Source organism: Camellia sinensis, chromosome 12 (genome assembly GCF_055761805.1).
Source record: "Camellia sinensis isolate YWXY chromosome 12, ASM5576180v1, whole genome shotgun sequence".
NCBI lineage: Eukaryota > Viridiplantae > Streptophyta > Magnoliopsida > Ericales > Theaceae > Camellia > Camellia sinensis.
The window spans coordinates 157,835,364-157,858,227 of record NC_138972.1 but is presented as its reverse complement, the minus strand read 5'-3'; the positions used below and the strand labels follow the sequence as shown (position 1 = coordinate 157,858,227).

Genomic DNA, 22,864 nt, shown 5'->3' with positions numbered 1-22,864 from the left:
ACTATGACATTCTATATGTTTACAACTGTTTTCTGAAAATTCAGCCCAAGAGGATCGGTTTCGATACATTTAAACTTGGTTTTTGGCTTGGAGGTGCAATCTGGAATTCCCAGACTTTGCACTTCCGCTCGAGCGGGGGAAAGTGGCGCTCGAGCGTGGAATCCGAGCATCCAGTATCTCTGCACTGTTTTACAGTACGCTCGAGCGGAGGATTGGGCGCTCGAGCGGAGGATTATGTCTCAAGCTCGAGCGGGCGTCGAGCGGAGATTTCACCCATCCAGTACTTTTACAGTACGCTCGAGCGGGAAAGTTGACGCTCGAGCGTGTACCTTTGTTGCATGACTGCTCGAGCGGGGAAACCTGCGCTCGAACGGGACTCTGTTTTTCTGCTAAATTCTGAAACTGCTTTTTGAGTACATCTTTGCATCCTCATCCCATTCTAGGCATTCCTAGGCCTAGTTTAAGACATCTTCTTGAGAATATAGATGTAGAACATACCGAGGCAAATTAGGGATTAAGTTGTTATCTTTCCCAACTGTGTAGCTTAGTGTGTGTTCAACCTGTGAACTGTGTAGGGCTGGCGACTGGGGAGACACGCTCTAGCATACTGTAGCCCAAACTCTGTGAGTAACAATTGTGTAAAGATATGTTCAAATGATTATCTTCTGAATATTGAACTGAACTGTTTACTGAACTAATATTGTTTACTGAATGAATGTATGTCCTTTATTTCTGAATTGTACTATGGCATCCTTAGCACCTACTGTTTACTGTTACTGTTACAGAGATCTCTGTCGGTTCCCTCGTGGGACCACTACTGTTTACTGATTGATGGCCATCATTACTGTTCGGTCTTTAAGACCTACTGCTTACTGTACTGTTATGCTAATGGGTGTACCACATATGACTGTACTGACTGAAAGACTGAAGTATTGTTTAATGAACTGATTTCAATACTGTAAGGACATTTCATTCTTAACCCCTTTACGCATTATGTTATTCACTGGGCTTTAGCTCACTGTTTATATACATATGTAGGTGCTCAGCCACCAGATCGGAGCTAGGAGCGTGGGTTAGACTCCAGTTTTGTCAAGCCAGCCTTTGTGCCTCACTGAGAGGTTCCGAGTTGCCATGCTATGGCTTTGGGGTGTCTTGTTTTTCCCCCGTCTGTCTCCATATTGTTTGGATTACTGTATAGACTGTTAACTGCTAACCGTATTGTTATCAAGGGATTAGGTCCCTGTACTGTGTGACTGTAAATTTTGTATAGACTGTACTGTTTGTATATGTGAATGCATGAAAAATCTTTTTGGCATACAGATTGACACAGCTCAATGGACATTATTCATTTACTGTATTGGCTTCCGCCAGGCCCTGTACTCTGTTTTACTGTACTACCGTTCTGCAGGCCTTCGGTAATCTCGGATTACTGGCCGGTTACGGTGCTAAACCCATAGGGCCGGGTTTGGGTCGTGACATTTGGACATTTGTAAGAATCTTGTCTCAAGGTCTTTTCTCAGTAAACATGTTTTTCGCATGATTTTTTTAGTCCAACAAGGTCGTTCTGACGAAACACAAGTGTGAAACTTGTGTTGAAGCAAAGTGGACAAGATCCCGTATGAGTTATGGAAAGGCATTAAGCCTTCTCATAAATTCTTACGAATGTGGGGGTGTCTTGCTATAGTGGCGATTCCTACACCCAAACGGGTTAGGATAGGCCCGAAATCCGTGAATTGTATATTCATTGGTTATGCACTTAATAGTAGTGCATATCGGTGTCTTGTACATAAGTTTGAAACTTCAGACATACACAGGAATACGATCATGGAGTCAAGGAATGCATGTTTCTTTGAAGACATTTTTCCTTGCCAAACCTAAGAAGGGGTTCTGAGGTTTTTAGAGCAATTTGGTGAGCTTGCTAGTGATGATGATCATTTTGATGATCAAGTTGAGAATCAAGGTGATGATCAGCCTAGAAGGAGTAAAAGGGCTAGGATATCCAAATATTTTGGTCCAGACTTCTTAACTTATATGGTTGAGAACGAACCTCAAATTTTCCATGAAGCTGTGACTTCTCCTGAGAGTCCTGGATGGAAAGAAGCGATCAAAAGTAAGATTGACTCCATCTTACAGAACCACACCTGGGAGTTAGTAGATTTACCTCCAGGTTATAAGCCTTGAGGCTGCAAATGGATTTTTAAAAGAAAGATGAAGGCCGATGGGTCGATTGACAAGTATAAGGCGAATCTCGTTATCAAAGGATACATGCAATGAGAAGGCCTGGATTACTTTGATACGTACTCACCTGTAACTAGGACAACATCCATTCACAGGGTGATTGCGTTAGCAGCTTTACGCAATCTGGAAATACACCAGATGGATGTAAAGGCAGCTTTCTTAAATGGGGATTTGAATGAAGAAATCTACATGGAGCAACCTGTAGGGTTTTCAGCTCCAGGGCAAAGCAAGAAAGTCTATAAACTTGTCAAATCATTGTATGGTTTGAAGCAAGCGCCTAAACAATGGCATGAGAAGTTTGACAACGTAATGTTGTCAAGTGGGATTAGAATCAACGAATATGACAAGTGTGTTTATGTCAAAGACACTGACAAAGGTTATGTCATTTTGTGTCTATATGTTGATGATATGCTCATTATAGGTAGTAATGATGAAATGATCAAAATTACCAAGAAGTTGTTAAACTCTAAGTTTAACATGAAGGATATGGGTATTGTGCGGGTGGTAAGGTATTTACGTTACACTCGGGATTATGGGCTGCATTATACTCGATATCCAGCGGTGCTTGAAGGATGTAGTGACGCGAATTGGATATCAGATATAAAGGACTCAAAGTCCACTAGTGGATATGTGTTCACTCTTGGTGGGGCAGCCGTGTCTTGGAAATCTTCCAAGCAAATGTGTATATCTAGATCAACGATGGAATCAGAGTCTATTGCTTTTGATAAAGCAACGGAAAAAGCTGAATGGCTTCGCCATTTCATTGAAGATATTCCACGTTGGTCTAAACCTGTGCTAACTATTTGTATTCATTGTGATAGTCAATCTGCAATTGGTAGGGCACTTGGTAATATGTATAATGGAAAGTCTAGACATATCCCTCGTAGACATAATTCCATACGACAACTACTCTCGAATGGAGTTGTCTCTTTAGACTTTGTAAAGTTTAAGGACAACATTGCGGATCCGCTAACCAAAGGGTTAAATCGAGTGTTAGTCGAAACGTCGTTAAAAGGAATAGGGTTAAGGCCTTTGGAAGTTACCGGAATTGAAACCCAACCTAGTTGACTAGAGATCCCAATATCTAGGTTCAATGGGACAACCTAATTGCGTGTAACGGTGGTATGTCAGTGAGGAGGTTAAACCTCCAGCCATTCCTTCTATCAGTGATACCTGCAAGTGTAGAGGTTAAGCTGAGTTTTTAATGACTCTTGTGTGTTAAGCTGTTGAGCTGAGTATTGCAAGATACTCAAGTAGAGTCACTTATGTGAGTGTGAAAGTGGGGCCGCTTCTAGAAAAATTGGACAGGCCAAGATTCTTTGAAACCACTCGCTGAACCAGGCTAGTGTCCAGGGCCACACATGGCACACCAGTGAGAACAGAATGGTGGTAAGAGTAATTCCCGTGTGAGATCTATTGTCTCAGTTTACATAAACGGCAGAGCAGTTCAAGATGTCTTATTCACTGATCAGCCAGTAAACTCGATAGGTTTTCACTGGGAGAGGTTCAAGGCCAAAAGCTACCTTCTCTGATGTCGGGGTTAGTTCGTTGTATTCTCTCTCCGAGTCATTATTGTTGAACGATGTCCGTTTGTTGAGTCTTTCAGTCAATTTTTATTCATGTGGGGGATTGTTAGAAAAAATGTTTTTTGATGACTTTAATTTAATATTAAAGTGTGGTGACTTTAATTTAATATTAAAGTAGGTCCCAACCATTTATTGTGTTGGGTCCAAGTGGGTCAAAAACCATTGGGTTTTGAATAAGAAATTGCCAAGAAATTGCATCATGATGTTAGATTCATGAATAAGATTTTAAAGAGTATTTAAATCATTTTTCTTGGCTAAAGGGTGTGAATCCTTTGGGTATCCAAACTTTTCATATTTTGGAAAGGGGCTATGGATGCTTGGTATTTTAATGACCAACCTTAAAGGCTGGAGGCTCTTCCTCTCTCCTCTATACATGTATAAATTGAGACCCTCCTATCAAGTTTTAATATAGAAATTTTTGCTTCCATTTTATAAATTAGTTTGCCAGAAAGTTCCTATTGTGAGAGAGTGCTGCCACTGTTTTTGTTCGCTAAGCTAGACAAAAAGTGCTTCTGCTATAGCTGGTTTTGACCGTCGTATCCTGGGAGACAGACGCCGGGTTTCCTCAAGCACTCGACCCGTGAGGCGACGAAATCTGTTTTAAGAAAACTACTACCGTGCAGGCCATGTATTTTTTATTTATTTATATAGAATTGAAAATTAGTGTGGGTCATCTTTCATAAAAAAACAAAAACAATATTGATAATTTACCATCCGAAGAATTTATATAAATTTTTTTAAACACTTTTTAAGTATATTAAAATATTAAAAAAGACAAATGAAAATATTAAAAAAAATTAATAAAAAAAAAATACTAATTAAAAATTTTAAAAACTATCAAACCGTCTTTTAAAACAATTAAACATAGCCTTCATTAGTTTTTTTTTATTATTATTTTAGCCTAGGTTAAAAAATCTCGTTTGAAATAGGTTTTTTAATTTTTGTGAGAAAAAAAAAAAAGATTATAATTTAAATATGACAATTTATTTTATTAACTTTTATCTTTTATGATTAAAATAACCTCTAACGCACGTACCAATTTGCCAAACATAGCCAGAATTATATGATTTGAATTGATTTCGATTTGACCCCATTTTATGTTATTTTATTATTACAAAAATGAGTGAGACCCTCACCACTCTCAGTGAATGCTGATTGGTTCAAATTTTTTTTTTGTCCTCCTCTCGTTGACCCCCACGTGTTTGTGGGGGTCACTCCAAGTGGAGGTTTGTATCAGTTTTGTTATTATTATTGTTATTTTGAACAACAAAAAAGATATTTTATGTCGTCATTATATCTGTCAGTCCTGACTCGGAATAAATAATTGCTTGTCAGATTTAATCTAATCTATAAAAAATGATCGACCATCAAGACATTAATGGAGCTGAGTCATGCCTCAAAGAAGAGGGCATAATCGATCAAAATACAATGTGAGGTCTCAACAAAAATAAAATAAAATAAAATAAAAGAAGCTGAAATTCAGTTATTTTTCGCACTCAGGATTCGAACCTGGTCACCTCTGTGGTGAGAACTGCGCCCTCCACTGAACCACCACATTTTATTGAACACCCTAATTTGAACGCCTCACTCACCAAAGGTTCACTTTTACAATGCAAAGCCCACAAGCAAGAAAACCAAACGAGATATTCCAAGAAAGATAAGAAAAAAAATTAAAGAGAGCTAAAAAAATCTGAAGAAAAAAATGGGTGAAAACAAGCAAATCCCTTCTCCGCAGTTCGATCCGAATGCAAAGTGGGACGCCTGTCTCGATTTGGGTATCCGCCGATTCGTTTACTCCACCCTGGCCGGTGCCGTCGGTGGTTTCCTTCTCTTCAGTAAGTTCCCCCCCCCCCCCCTTTTCTGTCTGTTTCCCGAGAAAACTGCAGAAAAAGAAATGGGTAATAGAAAGTTTTGAATACACCTTCCTGTCTGTGTAGTTTAAGTTTCGAGAAATATGGATAGCCATTGATTCCAAACGGGTATCATTCAATGATTATTTATAGGGTTTCTTTGTTCTTCAATTTTCAGGGATATGATTCATATTGGAATGTGTATCTACGCATGATTTACATTTGTGTATGATTTTTTGAGAAAACGAGTCTCTGCAGAAGTACAATACCTACTTATAAGAATCCAGATAATTGGAATTTTTCTAATTTGAGTGTTTCTTCGTAAATGTAAACGTTGAGCAACTCCAATGGCAAAGCTATAAGACCTGCCAAAGCCATTTTTTTCCCTAGATATCTCAAAAATTGTTCTCCGATGGTGAACCAAATTTCTTGCCAAAAAATGGCAAAGCCCTTTTTTCTACGTCAACAAAACTAAATAATGGGCACAAGAGATTTTATGAGTGGACCTAATTGCCGAAAATTGATATGGGAATTGATTGCTTCAAAATAGCATATGAACCATTGGAGTGGTATAGTATAGCCAAAAAATAGCTTTTTTTGCACTGTAGCAAGCAAAAAAATGGCTTGAGCAAAGCCATTTTAGCTTTTACCATTGGAGTTGCTATATGGCCATTTTCTATACTAGGGTGTGGAGGGAGCATAGTAGAAGTTGTGTGTTTGGCTTGAGCCAAATTTTGAAATTTTGAATTCTGTGTTACAGGCAATGTTGTTAATCTCATACTGTGCCGGACATGGCCAAGACACAGTTATCTTGCTATGAGCTCTAAGAAGGGTCTCATAAAGTCATAATCACCACCACTATGTAAACATGATGTTTTTGTTAATCATTGCTTACTCCTTAAACAATACAACTAAGTAGAGCATTCTCTCTCTTAATTTTTGAATTAGTGTTTGATTGTTGGATATTGAATTACCATTTTAAACCAGAGTTTGGTTGTTGATTGCTAATGTTTGCTTTTTTTACTTGTAGTGGTTATAGGAAAACTTGTCTTTTTCTTCTTGTGCTAGTAGCACACCCACAATTTCTAATATTAAGGATGGTTGATGATTGATAAAATTGTACTTAATATAGATTGAGTACAGTTTTAAATTATAGATTGAGTGGGTGCAAGTGAGAATTGTGCCATTTTTGCACATTTCTCATTTGCTAAGGACACATGTCTCACTTACACTCCATTGATTTGCAATTACTTTTCCTGTTTCTCATTTTTACAGCTAATTGGTTTTTCAAACTGGTCTATTAGTATCATTATTATTTTTATTACTCTTTAATGGGTGATTCAAACTTCAATTTTTTTTAGCATTACATTTTGGTCTAATTTTACAAATGGGTGCAATGGAAGGAAATGCTACCCCAGGATATGGTAATTAACCACCAACACACACACACACCAAAAAATAAAAAATAAAAAAAGACCATGCAAATGCTTGATTTGAATTAATATGTAATTTCCATCAATATTATGAAATTCCTAGGCTCATTGGTTTCTTCATGTGCGCTGTTCCTTGGTCTTTTCAATTGTGTGTATTATTTTCTGATTATAAAATCTTGCATTGTAAAAGGAGGGTCTAAAGAAATATAAGGTGTTTTTAGTTTTGTTGTATTTGGTGTTCTGCAGTGTCAGTGGACCCTGTTTTGCATTGAGAGACCCTCAATCAGGCTTCTTGTTCAAGTTATATTATTTTTCACACTTCCATAGATGCTAAAGTTTTGCCTTTCTTTGACCAACATCTGGACTAAACTAGAAAATCAATCAAGGTCTTCATTTGGTGTTGTGTCATTAATGATATCAAAATTTACCATGTAGATGATCATGTCAACCAACCTCATATTTGGCTGGACCCATGTTGGGAAATAAAGTCTATCTTAAGTTCTTAACGAATAGAAAGGAAAGAAAGAAACAAAAATATGTTATAATAGTATTGTATTTCTAGGTTAATTTGTTTGGTCTTCTCTTGCCAGCTGCATTTGTGAGGAAAAAAATTTTGTGCATGAAATTGATGCCTTAATGGATTTACTCTGGTTTGTCGTGTTAGGGAGTCCTGTGACGCGCTGGGCATTAATGGCTTTGGGTGCTGGAGTGGGTATTGGATCTGCATACACAGAGTGTTCTTACAAGTTTGATGAGAAGTTGACCACCTCTAAGATTTCAGATCCTGCTTCTCAGGTAGTTCTCATGTTCTTCACTTACTTTATATGATCTATTTAATGTTTAATTAAGATTAACACTTCATCCAATTATACTCCTATAGCCATGCCAAATTGAGGAGCAGCCTTTCTTTCTACATTCAATTGAAACGCACTCAATATTATTAATCCGAAAACTGAATATTATAATGCTAAAAGCCTAACATTTATAGGCCAAAACCCTAAACGAATCAGGAAACGGATCTTAATGATATTTGGAAACATAATAAAAAAAACTAAATTAATAATTAGTAACTACTAACTAAATAATAGTAATAATAAAAACTATTAATTACATTTATTGGACCGAAAATTCTTTGAACCCACAGGCTTTGCCGTTCTAAATCTGATAGTAATGGGCTTCTAGCCAGTCAAGGGTTGCGCCATTAAGTTATTTATCTTGTCATTTTCCATTGGTGTTTACCGATGTCAAAAAATGGTAAGATACAATAGTTCAATGCAGTTGTGATGCCTGCATGGCGGTTGTGATGTGTGGATACTTTTGTTTTTATTATTTATTTTTGAAAAAAAATTGTTCACAGTTGTATGGTTTTTATGAAGCACAAATACATTGAAGGAAGAATGATGGCTTTTTTTTTTTTGTTGTTTTCAGGATGGACAGGACTGAGATTAGAATTTGAAGTACCTTCAAGTTTTTGGTCCCAAATCAGAATTCTTCATACAATTAGATTGGGTGTTACCGTTTTTCTGTTTCAGCTTTTGTCCATGTATTGCCAAGATTGTTCTGGATTGTTAATCATTTAACCCAATGTAGTGGAAATTTCATATGAAACCCTTATTTCCTTTCACTATGTAACTTAATATCAATTTGGGGTTTCGTAGATGAAAAAAAGAAAAAAGGAATTACAGCTTTTATTGAAGCGTTGGGCTAAATGTAAGGTATGATATGCAGATTTGAGTTTTGGTGACTTTACAAGTATGGAGAGCTTTATTTTTGTTCTTATTTAACTTCTTGATTTACTTTGGTGACAAGTATATGGATTTTCATTGGCTTCTTCTATTGAGTAATGTTGCAGTGTGCCAACTCCCTTCAGTTAGGGTTTGGGAGAACTGACAATAATGTTGGAGCAAGGAAAAACAAGGTTACAGCAAAACGGCGGCATGGACGATTAACCGTTGGTAAAAATCTAGTTCAAACCTAATCGACAATGATTTGATCAATAGACTTAAATCAATCTTTAAGTAAACACAAATAAAAATTAAGCTTTGTGGTTGAGCTCTATGCCTTAAACAGATTAAGGGCTTTTTTAAAGGTAATTAGGCAAAAAAGAGATAAAAAGAATATGTATTAATTCGAATAAATTGTCACTTGTCACTAGTTTCAAAAACTTAAAACAAGATAAAAAATTGAAGAAATACAACAAGAGACAGAAGGAAAAGAAGTGGGGGTTGAAAAAAAGCTATTGGTTTAAATTATTCCAAAAATGTTAAGTTAAATAATTTTTAGATAAACTCGTTTGCAAGTGTGATTGGTGGTTGTTGATATCTTTTTTCTTCTGCCTTTAGCCTTCTTTTATATTTGTTTCTTGATCAGGCTCTTGATCTTGATCTTCCTAGATTCTCGAATTCTCTGCATGCTTATCCCTTCATTCCAGGAGTTGTATTTGAATTTCAAATTTCTCTTTGATCTGCTTCTTCTTTTATCTCTTATCCCAGCATTTGTTCGTGCCATCTTGACCAATACTTGATGTTCTTTCCACTTCACCTATACCGTGTCATCCCTTATGTCTTGTTTGCACCCTACTGACAGAGGAATCCAACTTCTAGCACCAACACTAACACACAGGTTTTAGTCATACACTTATTTATTTATTTATTTATTTTTACAAACATGGCAAGTATATATATGTTCTAGTTCGGAGAGATAACTTAATTAACGCAAACTAAGCAAAGAGTTTTCCCTTTCTTTTTTTGTGTGGTTATTTTCAAAGAAAAATGATAGAAATCTCAAAAAAATTATTAAAAATTTTATCAAATATTTTATATAAGTGTAAGATTCACTTATGACTCATATTGTGTAGTCTCACACCCATATAAGACATTTAATAAAATTTTTAATAGATTTTTGATGTCTATAATATTACTCTTTTCAAAGAGTTTAGGAAAATTTGACAATCTAACCAAAAGTTTTTTTAAAAAAAAGTCAATTGTAATTAAGGGGTGTTTTGAGAAATTGATTAAAAGTTAACTTTTTAGTTTTTTTTGTGTGACTACTTTGTTACTTTATAAGTAAAAAAATGTGAGAAGTGATGTGATCCAAAATAAGTTAAAAGTTAAAAGTTAACTTTTAACTAAGTTGCCAAACAACCCTAAAATAGCTAGTTTTCAAATTGAGTTAAAATTTTATAAGTCATGCTGTTCAATAGTTTTGTAAATTTGATATAACTGGGGGCCTTTAAAGTTTTCTAATAAATAATACAATAAGCATTATAAGTTTAGTATAATTAAATTGAATTCATTTTTAGTAATATTAAGGCCATCGAAATAATAGTAAAAAATACATTCAATGTAAAAGAGAAGATAATATTAATTTTATTATGAATATAAGTAATGAATGGTTAATAAAAATGAGATTAAATATTATGTAATTTAAAAATTTAAAAATAACTCAATATAAGTTAGCATAATTTATTCTTTTGAATTTTTGGCAAGTCTTTTAATTAAAATAAAATATATTTTTTTAACTTTTTCATTTTTGACTTTATTTTAATTTTTAAACGTGGAAAAAAAACAAAATGAGTTTATTTTATCTTATTTGGCTTTTAAAAAAAAAAAACAAAAAAGCCAAAAGTAAAGTAAGGGAGAGTCTAACAGAAATTCCACTTCACTTGATAGCAAGCCAAGTGAAGAAGCTCGCGCTCTCTCTCTCTCTCTCTGTCTCTCTCTCATCTCATTCATCATTCGATTCTCAATCAAACCATGGAAATCGAAGAAATACAAGAAGTCCAACTAGAAGAACCATCTCCATTACCAGTAGTAGTAAAAGAGCCTCCCATGATACACCGCCTCGATGAGTCGGTGGTGAACCGAATCGCCGCCGGTGAAGTGATCCAGCGGCCTGTCTCCGCCGTCAAAGAACTCATCGAGAACAGCCTCGACGCCGACTCCACCTCCATCAACGTCGTCGTCAAGGACGGCGGTCTTAAACTCATTCAAGTCTCCGACGACGGCCACGGCATCCGAGTATACCTACCTCCCTCCCTTATTTACGTCTCAATTCAAATTCAATTTCTCTACTCTACTCTACTCTATTGTGTATTTATTTCTGTTGAATTTTTTGATATTGCCATTGTTGTTGTTGTTGTTGTTTGTGATATGTATATATTTTGTAGTATGAGGACTTGCCAATACTATGCGAGAGGCACACGACATCCAAGTTGCGTAAGTTTGAAGATTTGCAATCGATTAAGTCGATGGGTTTCAGAGGTGAGGCCCTGGCTAGCATGACCTATGTTGGTCACGTTACCGTCACCACCATTACCAAAGGCCTATTGCATGGTTACAGGTATGTATGTCTCACCATCACCATATCTATCACCCACCAAATGTCTTCTATTCTTGCCTTTCCCCTCACGCTGTTTGGGAACCTAGGAGAGAGAAAAAAAAAATTATATAATATAAAAGTTAGGAGAGAAAATAAAAGAATTAAAAGAATTGTGTTTCTCTTCCTCTTATTTAGACAATGTATAGAAAAAATATAAATATAAAATAATAATTTCTCTCATATTTTATTGGTTAAACTATATAAAATAAAATTAAAAAAAAGAAGAAGAAATTTTTTCATATTATATTATTAAAACAATTTTTTATACGTGTGAGTTTTTTTATTTCTTCTATATATCTAAAGGGAAATTTTTGTGTTATAAAAAAAATAGTGATTAGTTGGTTTTTTTCTCTCCCAAACTCTCTATTTTGGTTTGGAGATTCAGAATGAGGGTGATGAGAGAAATAGGTTTCTCTCCATTTCACCCCACTTCTCCTCACTTTACTTATTCAAACAAGTGATTTGAAAATTCAATCTTAAAAAAAAAAAAAAAAGTGATATGAACCAACCCTTTTCTTCCCAAATCACCCAATCCAAACAGGCTTAGGAAATGAAAAATCTTTTTAATTTGAGGTTTTATCCCTATTTTTGATTATTGATTATTATTATTATTATTTTTGGGCTTCTTGTTCAGGGTGTCATACAGAGATGGTGTAATGGAGCATGAGCCCAAAGCTTGCGCTGCTGTAAAGGGGACACAGATAATGGTAGGATTTGGACCTTTGACCTTGGCTTGTGCTTCTTCTTAGGTACACCTTTATGATTTGAGTATCATGGTGATGTAGGACAAGTAGGGGGTTGCACTCTCCTACTGGCAATAAGCCTAAAATTAATATATGCTAGCAAGAAAACTTGGGCTTTTGGGGCTGATTTTAATTGTGTTTTATGGCTAAATGGTTAGCAAAACATAAGAGGTTTTTCAAAGATTTATTTGGGGTAACAAAAGGGTAGGGTTTGAAGAATGACAACACAAGATTTTACAGATTGTTTCAGGGCTAAATGGTTAATCAAAGGGCTTCAAACTTTGATGTTCAACAATGCTGATTGCCTTTAATGGTTCATCAGAGGACATAGGCAACAAGTTAGCCACCTCAAGGTGCAAATTTTAAGCAGGGCTGACAGAGGAATTTTCCAAAATTGTAGTTACTTTAACGATAAATATCATCCAATTCTTTGCTTTCAACTTTTGCTACTTCAGGGACAATACATGTAACTTCAAGTGGAGGCTTTCTCAACCTTCATAATCTTGTCATCGTTCACCTTGGGCATATTTTGTTTGTTTTCCTTCGCTTATAACTCCAATCGTGTGAGGTTATGATCTTTAACAACAATTTTCATTATTTGTGCTACTTGTAGCGCATGCTTAACACAATTCTTTGGATGCTACATGAATTATGATCTTGGAGTAGGCTTAAAACCATCTTTAAATTCAACGAATTTTTGGTGCTGGACTTCAAGTGTCAAGTGCCCCAAGTCTTTTCATATATTCTTCAAACAACATATTGGCATGTCTTGAAGAAACAAATTGTTTGCATGAATTTACTTGATAGGAATATACTTCTTTTGAAGCTTAACTTTCATCTCTTTCCATGTGCTTATTGGTTGCATTTCCAATCCTCTTGTATTTTCTTCAACACATACCACTACATTTGTGCCAAACCTACAAGTTTCATCTTAACAAATCTCACCTTCGATCATTTATCCTATCATGATATAAAAAGAACTACTCAATTGAAACAAGCCAATCGGAGAACACTAAAGGATCATCCCTTCTTTCAAAATTTGAACTTCTATCTTACATTGTTTGATCTATTGTGGCAAATAGGATCTCCCACTTTGTAAGAATATAGTGGGAAAACCTTAAGCTCTAATACCAAAACTGATGCAACTCTGGTAGATGTAGTGCAAGTTTGTCAGGCTGTTAGGATTTGTTTTTGGGCTTAGGAGAAAAGAATTTATGTGGAAAAATTAAGGCTGTTCTGGGGCAATGAATAGTAACCCATGACAGTATGGGAGTTATTTAAAAGGGCTTGGCTTTAAATTTCCCTGACAGTATGGGAAAAATTAAACCTTTCAAAAGGGCTTGGCTTTAAATTTCCCTGAGCACGTGGAAACAAAAGCATATTGAGGGAACAAAATCAAATGCCATAAATTCTAGAATTATTTGGAATAAAATTTCACTAGATTGAATATGGGAGTTATTTTCATTGTAAGACAAATTAAAGATTTGTTCTGTAATTTAAATTTTATGAGGCACAATGGGTTTCAGGACACAAAAAAGCAGTTTATAATTGATGAGTTATAACTTGGGCATTTCATAAAAATGTTGTTGTGCATATCTAAGTAATCCAATCTTTTGATATTTTTATTTTCTATTTTTTCTTCTTTTTGTTCATGTATTGCTTCAGATTGAGAATTTGTTTTATAACATGACTGCTCAGAGAAAAACACTTCAGAACTCTGCTGATGATTACCCAAAAATAGTAGACTTATTAAGCCGGTTTGCCATTCATCACATAAATGTGAGCTTCTCTTGTAGAAAGGTTGGTCCGTTGACCCTTGATTCCTAATTTTTCCATTTTGTGAACAATATTTTCCCTCTCTCAATTCTTCATATGTGATGATTAACAATTTCCCACATTAAACTTCCACTGTACTTAGCATGGAGCTGCTAGGGCAGATGTTCATTCAGTTGCGACAGCTTCAAGGCTTGATGCAATCAGATCTGTTTACGGAGTGTCAGTTGCGCGCAATCTGATGAAAATAGAAGTTTCAGACGATGACCCATCTAGTTCAGTTTTTGAGATGGATGGTTTTATCTCCAATTCTAATTACGTTGCTAAGAAGATCACAATGGTGCTTTTTATAAATGGTACGTATGAATATTCTATTGTATATTGGAATTAATAAGTAACTGTCTAATTATTGTAATCCATTGAGATTTATCATTACCCACAAAAATAAAAAATGGAGGTTTATCATTCTTAGTTACATCTATGATCTTATTTGGTTATTCATTACTGATATGCTCACTAATCTTTTCTGGCTACCCCTTAACATAGATTACTATGAGGGAAAGCAAACAAATAGCAATTGGTATTGTATTCATTCATTTTTTTTTTCTTTTCCTCTATTTTATTATCCAGATAGATTAGTTGAGTGCAGTGCCTTAAAGAGAGCTATTGAAATTGTTTATGCTGCAACCTTGCCGAAAGCATCAAAACCTTTCATATATATGTCAGTTTTATTGCCACCTGAACATGTTGATGTGAATGTACACCCAACAAAGCGAGAGGTATGAATGTTTCTTCTCAAAAATTGATGATTATTATTGCTAAAAATAATTATCATTGTAGATAAGACTAATGCTACACAAATAGAAAGGTGTGCATAATTTTTGTGCAGAATGATGTGGTTGAAATCCATTAAGATGGCTATCTAACCAATTTTAAATGTTGGGCCGATTTCCTAATAGTTTATGCTTTTGTGATAGTTGACGATCTAACCATCAACAACAAAGGAAATTGCTTGGAGAAAGTGTCAAGGAGGCACAAGCTATACACAACTGAACAAAAAGAAAATTAAATAAATATTTTTTTAAAAGGTAGACCATCTTTGTAAAATAAAAAAAATAATAAAAAAAAACATTTGCTCTCTATTCCATAATGTGTCAATAAAATGCCAAAATCTTGAAGGGTCCTTCCCTGACTTTTGACATCATCTTTCATTTCTCCATCCTTGCCATTCCTTTTCGTTACCCATTACCATGGAGCTTTGTCATCATTAGTCATCGAATTCCATTTCTTTGAATTTTTGCTCGGGTGTTTTGTTTGTACTTTTTCTTAAACTCCTCCATGAACACCATGAAGGCAGGCACTACTAGGTTTCATAGTTTCCTTCACCCAAAGAGTTACTAGTAGCAATACTTTCTACCTCCCTTGTCCACCATCAACACCGACTTTGCTACTCTTCCACCACCACAACCTCCATCACTTGGTTTTGATAAGTACTTCCATCATTATGCTCTCTACCAATTATAAATCCCCCTCTTCTAACCCTAAGCAATGCAGTAGACCAAAATTTTCCATCACCCTAGAGAGGTGCACTTTACCTTCAAATGATCTCTTCTTCGCCAGAACACCTTGAACAACTAGATACCGTCAGAATTTTGCCCCCATGAAGCACTTCATTTCTTTCATAATTGCTCCCTTTTTGTTGGATTCAACTTTCTCTCACCATCATTTGTCAATTCTTCGATAGATTGGATAGTCTTTGTAAGCTTCCCCTACATCCATGGAGGGCACCCTCCTCAATGTGAATGTTGTCTTGCGCATTTCCTTCAATTAACTGTCCTGTTGACCTTAGCTTAACAACTTCATCAATTGGAGGCCCACACTTAAATATAAACCTTCGCCAAGTCGTGTAGGCCTCTTGAGATCTCTTCACCTCTAATCCACCCAAATCCATCCCATGAATCTATTGGCCCAGGCCACCAACATTTTATTATAATTGTTGTGAGCTTGAAACATAGGTCCCTCCCCTCTTTTGGTGAATTGGGCCCTCTGTTCAACCAGCCCCCCAGTGTCCAACCCACCAAATGATCTGACCTGATATCAACCCACCAAAATAATAGACCATCCCTATTGAACTAACCTCTTCTTTGACATTTCCTTTGCGGATCGTCTCCTCTCCTCTACTAACTGTCGTCATTGTTCACCATCGCCATGGCTCACAAGATAAGGAATATGAGTCTCTGTAGAACAAAGCCCAACAATACCAAGAAGAGGCAAAATAAAGATAAACAATGGAGCATCAAGATGGAACCCTTACTCGGACTGAAGAGAAGAAACCCCCAATTGAAACAGAAGCAAACCACAATAAAAGACAAAAAAGAGGAAAAAAGTATAATGGATTCCTGTTTCTGGGGAAGTAAGCTTTATAAATGAGTTAGCTTCTATTGAGAAGACTAGAACATGGGAGTTGGTGTCCTTGTCTGCCAATAAAAATCCCCTTGCTGGTAAGTGGGTATATGAAATTCAAATCCACTCATGGTTATGTGGAGTGTTATAAAGTGCAATCCAATGTGGTTTTCTCAAGAGGACAGGATTGACTATGAGGTGTTTTTTTTCCTGTAGCTAAGATGACCATTTTTCACACTTACAACTTCGTTGTTGGAAACACTCTGAGCTGCTCTTTTTTCTTGTTCAGTTTTATCTGTCCTAAAATGTTGGTTTAAACTTTTCAACCTCATTAGCGCATTATATAAATGCAGGTAAGCCTTTTGAATCAGGAAGTTGTTATTGAGAAGATACAATCTGCAGTGGAGTCAAAATTGAGAAACTCCAATGAGGCAAGGACATTTCAAGAACAGGTATATTTTTCTGCAAACTTGGTAGCTTATAGTTTAGTGATGGTAAACAAATATTATTAGTGGTCATGTCATTTGTATTTATGATTTAATTGGAAGTTTGGGCAAATTACAATCTTAGTCCCTGTTGTTTTTGTTTGTCTCTTGTGTTAATTTGGTCCTTGTAGTTCTAATTGCATCGATTTTATCCCTGAATTTTTCACTTTATGTCAATTGAGACAGGTGGTAGATCCCTCTCCGTCTAGTTCTATGCTTAGGAGCAAAGATTCCCCAATTAATCCCTCAGCTTCTGGTATGAAGAACATTTTCTTTCGCATTTGGCTGGTCTCATCTATTGGCAGATCTATTAAATGTATTGTCATTTTGGATTTGCTCCATTGAATTGTCCAATTTTGTTGCCTTACTACAGGGACAAAATTGCAAAAAGTTCCAGTCCACAAAATGGTACGAACAGATTCACTGGATCCTGCAGGGAGGTTGCATGCCTACTTGCAAGTTAAACCTCCTAGCCATCATGAAAATAATTCCAGTTTGACATCTGTGAGGTAGGACTTGTATTTAGTCCAAGTGCATCCCTTTTTTTTTTCTTTTTTTGGGATAAATAGTCCAAGTGCATCCATTTACTTTGGTAACTGAAACTGAAGTACTTCTAAATCTTGCCACGTAATAAATATGCAAAATATGCAGGCAAGGATGAGTGTCACGTTCTCTAACATGCACACAAGAATTAATTATAAATTATTCTCAGAATCATCACCATTCAGTTTCTTCATAGTAATCGATTTGGGCAAATCATCATCCTTAAGTAATGGAGGTTTTGCCTCAACCACAAGAAACCAATAAGGATGCAAACCAGTGAAACAGAACAAACTCAAGTCTACACCAAACAGCTGATTGTTCAAACCAGAAGTGGACTGCTACAGTTCAGCCAAACTATCTTTAGACCCAATAGTCATTGCAAATGCAACAAATAAAAATGAACCTCAAAGATGTCCTCCTATAGCCTGGTTGGTACCCATAGACTTGATTCCAACAAATATTTTGCTGGGCAATGCTACAAATCACATATTTAAAAAATGACCCCTTATATTCCAAAAATAATACAAAAAATGAAAACTTAAATCAAACAACTTCAAAAAAAAAATCTACAAAAATCACCATAATTACCAGGAGGGCAAGACAAATTAGATTGTGTGTTTGCCCGATCACGGCATTCATACAAATGCTGAATTATGCTGATGTCAGCATAACGTTGTGCCTCTTTTCTCTCTTTCTCTCTTATTATTTTTCACTTTTTAATGTTTATTTTTAACTACAAGAAGTGCTGTTGGTCCTTTAAGCTTGTTTGTTATGACCACATACATGAACAATACACGTCCCTTGAAGGCTGACACGTGTAAGTGTGTATAATTAATGATGTGTAAGGTACATGCCATTGATTACTTGCCTGTGACGTTTGGTAGGTTAGGAGGTATCTACACTGGTCATGATCCATGAATAAGTTGTAGATGCATATTTAGTTATTTTATGATTTATGATTTATGAAAGAACTCCAACTGCAGGTCTTCTATCCAACAAAGGAGGAACCCAAAGGAAGCTGCCGATCTAACTAGTATTCAGGAGCTTATTGATGACATTGATAACAAATGCCATTCTGGTATGTTTTTACCAAATTCACCATCGTTGACACTGGAATGTTTTCTTAAAGTTGAATAAATTTGGATAATTCTTTCCAATAATGTATCTCTGTAGCTCTGCTGGACATTGTAAGACACTGCACCTATATTGGGATGGCAGACGATGTGTTTGCTCTGCTTCAGCATAATACTCACTTATTTCTTGCCAATATAGTGACTTTGAGGTAATAATGCTCTTTGATGCTTCTTAAAATGATGGACTTAAATTTCTACTTATCGATCTTTCTGGAAAACAATGATACCATGATGAATTTTGTTGCCATATAATTTTTTGTAGGACTGACCCACTTGCAGGTTCTGAAGAGTAAACTATTTGAGCTTGTCTTGCTTCTTGTCTAGTTCAAATTGGTCTTGGGGGCACTGATTACTCAATGCTCCACTTCTATGTCTTCAGTTATTGATTCTTTTTTATCATTTGCTTTTATGCCTCCATGTATCAGCAAAGAGCTCATGTATCAGCAAGTCCTTCGTCGGTTTGCTCATTTTAATGCAATACAACTAAGTGACCCAGCCCCACTGCCTGAGTTGATTATGCTGGCACTGAAAGAGGAGGATGTAGACCCAGAATGCAATGAAAAGGATGAACTGAAAGAAAAGATTGCAGAAGTAACTGATCTTAATCCAAGCAGATTAATTGCTTCAGTTTGCACTTAATTTTGCTCCTGTCATCCTGTTTTGCCTCTGCTGTTGAGTTCATGGATCCTTTTTTGTTTAATTCGTGTATGATTGTTTAGTATTTCTATAATGTTTAAGTGCTCTCTCTCTCTCTCCAGTGTTGGTATTATTTTGGTTTTGTTGGCAAATGCTGATCAACTTTATGTATACTATACATTTGTCACATGATTCGTATTGATCAAGTTTCACTTGTAGGGCAATCTGATTGGATCCTGTTAAACTATTTGATCCCAAAATAACAACAAAGCATGTATATATATTGGTTACTTTTCATACTAAACACTTTAGAAGTTGTATCTTGATATTTTCACCAAAAAGAGTCAAAATGGGGTCAGAATCTATTGATCCCGATAATTTCAGAAGTTGCATGAATCATAAAACATGAATTGAATTATGAATCGTGCGATTCACTTTTGATTTATCACAAAAAAAAGTTTGTCCCATAGTTGAGGAAACACTCAGTCGACAATACTTCTACATACATGCATTGATTATATGTTCTTTTCTTTCTTTTGATACTTGAGATTTGGCACTGGTGATTCTTTTTTCTTCCATCTGGCAGAAACTAGAAAAAATCTCATTATTCATAAAAGGCAGACCTTATATAAAATTTTATGAAGTGGTGTAAAATGGGTTCTTTCACAATGGCTGGTCTTCATTTGTACTATATGACTAAAGTTAAATTTTTGTTCTTCTTCAGATGAACACAGAGCTGCTCAAGAATAAATCTGAGATGCTAGAGGAATATTTTTGCATCTATGTTGATTCACAAGGTAACTTGTCTAGGCTTCCTGTCATACTTGACCAGTACACACCTGATATGGACCGGGTCCCAGAATTTGTGCTTTGTTTGGGAAATGATGTAAGTTCTGATATCTATTTTTTCTAACATCATTTTCTTTCTTTTTATCTTTGTCTATGTTTATGGCAATATGGTAGTACCAAAGGTTGTATTCAATTATTGATTTTGCATTACTCATATTTTTTGACAATTCCATTCCAACGGTAGAGAAACCCATACATAGATTTTTGGCTCCTTTTTTTTTCATTTTTTTTTTCAAGAGAGATTATGTTCTCTTCTGTGCTAGAGATTGTACCACTAAGACATGCGCAAAATTGAAATGAATTTCACCCATTTTAATCATGACACATGTTTTATAGCCTCCTCTCCATCCCCCTCTAAAAGGTACGAGTTGGGTCTTGGTTTCATTTTCTGTCTTCTGATGTAATTCGCTTATCTTTATTCTATATCTATAAAAAGTCATATTTATTTTTTAATTATTTGTGTACTTTGGGTATTGCATCTTGTAGTTTGTGAACGAACTTCAAACACAGAAGATTCACACCTGCTCCTTTTGGTGCTTTTAATTGAACCATCTTTCCTGCTTGTTTACTTAACTAAGACAGCTGTAAATGTCTTTTTCATAATTTCAATTGTGGTAGTAAAATCATGATGATCAACAATGCATGTAACATCTGTCAATTCAAGCTCTTATTCTTCATTCTTACTGTCTTATGAATTATTTGATCCGTATTGCGAATTTTTCTCATATTTATAGGTTGACTGGGAGGACGAGAAAAGTTGCTTCCAATCAATTGCTGCTGCTCTTGGAAACTTTTATGCCATGCATCCACCTTTGTTGCCCAATCCATCAGGTGATGGTTTGCAAATTTACAAGAGGAGGAAACCATTCAGAAGTCCCCAAGCAGAAGAAAATTCCATGAAGAATACTGGTATGGGTGTTTCCTTCTGCAGATCCTATCCATTTTATATTGGTTATATTTGCTGACTAACTTGAATGGTTTGACCACCTACCTTGTGTTCTTTGGACCATGGAGAAACCTTGCTGACTATATAACCAGGATCTTCTTTTTTAATTGCTGATAGATTATTTTTGTGAACATCAAGGTTTTCCTCGATGATGTACCCTATAGTCTATAGTAGTAAGTTTTTTCTTCTAAGATCACTTTGTTTATTTTATTTTGGCGTTTTGTGTGTGTGATGTGCCCAAGAGATTTTTTGTGTGGTATACCCATGTTTTTGCTTTGTCGTTTGCTGCACAAAGATTGTTTGCATTCAAAGCATGAGATGAGCCATTAAGATTTCCCAGTTTTCTTATCTGGATTCTGAACACACCACTCAAACATGCATGCTTAGTCCAGTGGATGCTGTGTACTGATGCATTGAATAGATCTAATGAAAGATGTCTTGGTCCTGTGGATTGTTTGCATTTAAAGCACGATCATTTGCCTTTTCCTTGATGATTTCTTAGTTTTGAGGCCTCTTTCCTTGTCTTTTGTTAAACTGATGATTAGATCTAATGAAAGAATCCTGATTTCTCTCAGAGGATCGCATAATGGAGGACGAAAATGAGCATGAACTAATTTCCGAGGCAGAGACTGCCTGGGCCCAGCGTGAATGGTCAATCCAGCATGTCTTGTTTCCCTCCTTGAGACTTTTCTTCAAGCCACCAACTGCAATGGCCACAAATGGAACATTTGTCCAGGTATTTTTGTGGATTCCCTCTGGAACGATACCAAATGTTACTCTGGTGTGCAATTGCCTTGGATCTTGAGTATTTTTAAATTTTGTAATCCAATGAAAATTAAATGGATACTTTACCATCCAGTGTATTGTGTCACTCATGCTAAATAAAGAGTTTGTCAGGTACTATCTACCTTGGTCTTTTTCGACTGATTGGTACTAGATTTTTGAAGCTTCTAATAGTTATTAAAGTGTATATGGCTGTAGCTTGCATTGGTGCAGGTTTTCACTCCTTGTATTGTTCAGCAATTTGCTCGACTTATAGGAGTTTGACATCCTTTTTTTTTTATATATATTTATTGTAAAGTTATGCATTGCATTTTTTGCTTGTGATTATGGAATAATGTGTTGATCCTTCTCCCACAGGTTGCTTCACTGGAGAAACTTTACAAGATTTTTGAAAGATGCTAACAAGAATAGTTCGGTTCCAGACCTCATGACACAGACAGTTGTTGATGCAACATATCTTCTAGGAGCAGCCAGCATCCCTGAAGGCTGGTGGAGAAAATTGTGTTAGTAAGCATGTTAGGTGTCAGTAAATATACCTCTCTCTCTCTCACTCTCTCTCTCTCTCAACTATTGATGATACCGTGGAGATTCCCAAGGATAATCTGTCAGAGGTCAAGCTAATACTTTCTTAATGACTGTTTATGCAAATATTAAAGTTTGTGCCAATTTCTTTTGTTGTTGCGGACTACTATAATTACTGTTGTGTGAATATTAGCTGTACAACGGTGTTTTTGTAAACTGAATGGTTTAGAAGTGAAAGATTGGTAAGGAGGGAGAGAACAGAGAGAGACTGAATACTCTCAACTTATCTTTTAGGTTTCATAGTGGCAGCCTAAGAGACCTGGACACGAGTACAGACATGGGACATGGAATTTTCAAAAAAATTAAGACATGAACATGGGGGATACAAATTATTTATTTATTTTATATATATTTTTATCTGCTATGTATATGAATATTAAGTTAGGGCACAGAGATATGAGAAGCATCGATTTCCATATATTTACTTTGACCCCAAATCAGTTTTCTAAGAGACTTGTCTAGACATAGGACGTGTGTCCATGAAGTATTCTCAACATGTCT

General features: G+C 35.7%; 1 protein-coding gene across 3 annotated transcripts; it reads left to right on the top strand.

The window, feature by feature from the left end:
- Positions 1-5,305: 5,305 nt before the first annotated feature.
- LOC114308655 (DNA mismatch repair protein MLH1) lies at positions 5,306-22,447 on the top strand. Of its 3 annotated transcripts, none has more exons than XR_014345737.1 (20): positions 5,306-5,659; positions 7,772-7,902; positions 8,536-8,822; positions 8,960-9,062; positions 10,779-11,126; positions 11,276-11,448; positions 12,122-12,194; positions 13,896-14,030; positions 14,149-14,359; positions 14,634-14,782; positions 16,760-16,858; positions 17,078-17,147; positions 17,265-17,400; positions 18,418-18,512; positions 18,608-18,716; positions 18,993-19,158; positions 19,928-20,000; positions 20,787-20,961; positions 21,574-21,734; positions 22,139-22,447. XR_014345737.1 is itself a non-coding variant. In XM_082897858.1 (20 exons), the coding sequence occupies exons 5-20, from the start codon at positions 10,863-10,865 to the stop codon at positions 22,181-22,183; spliced, it is 2,223 nt and encodes a 740-aa protein (XP_082753984.1). In that variant the 5' UTR covers positions 5,306-5,659; positions 7,772-7,902; positions 8,536-8,822; positions 8,960-9,062; positions 10,779-10,862; the 3' UTR covers positions 22,184-22,447. The 3 variants fall into 3 exon arrangements, 1 of the variants encoding a protein (XP_082753984.1); XM_082897858.1 differs by having other exon boundaries at positions 19,928-20,089; XR_014345738.1 differs by lacking the exons at positions 5,306-5,659; positions 7,772-7,902; positions 8,536-8,822; positions 8,960-9,062 and having other exon boundaries at positions 10,744-11,126.
- Positions 22,448-22,864: the final 417 nt, after the last annotated feature.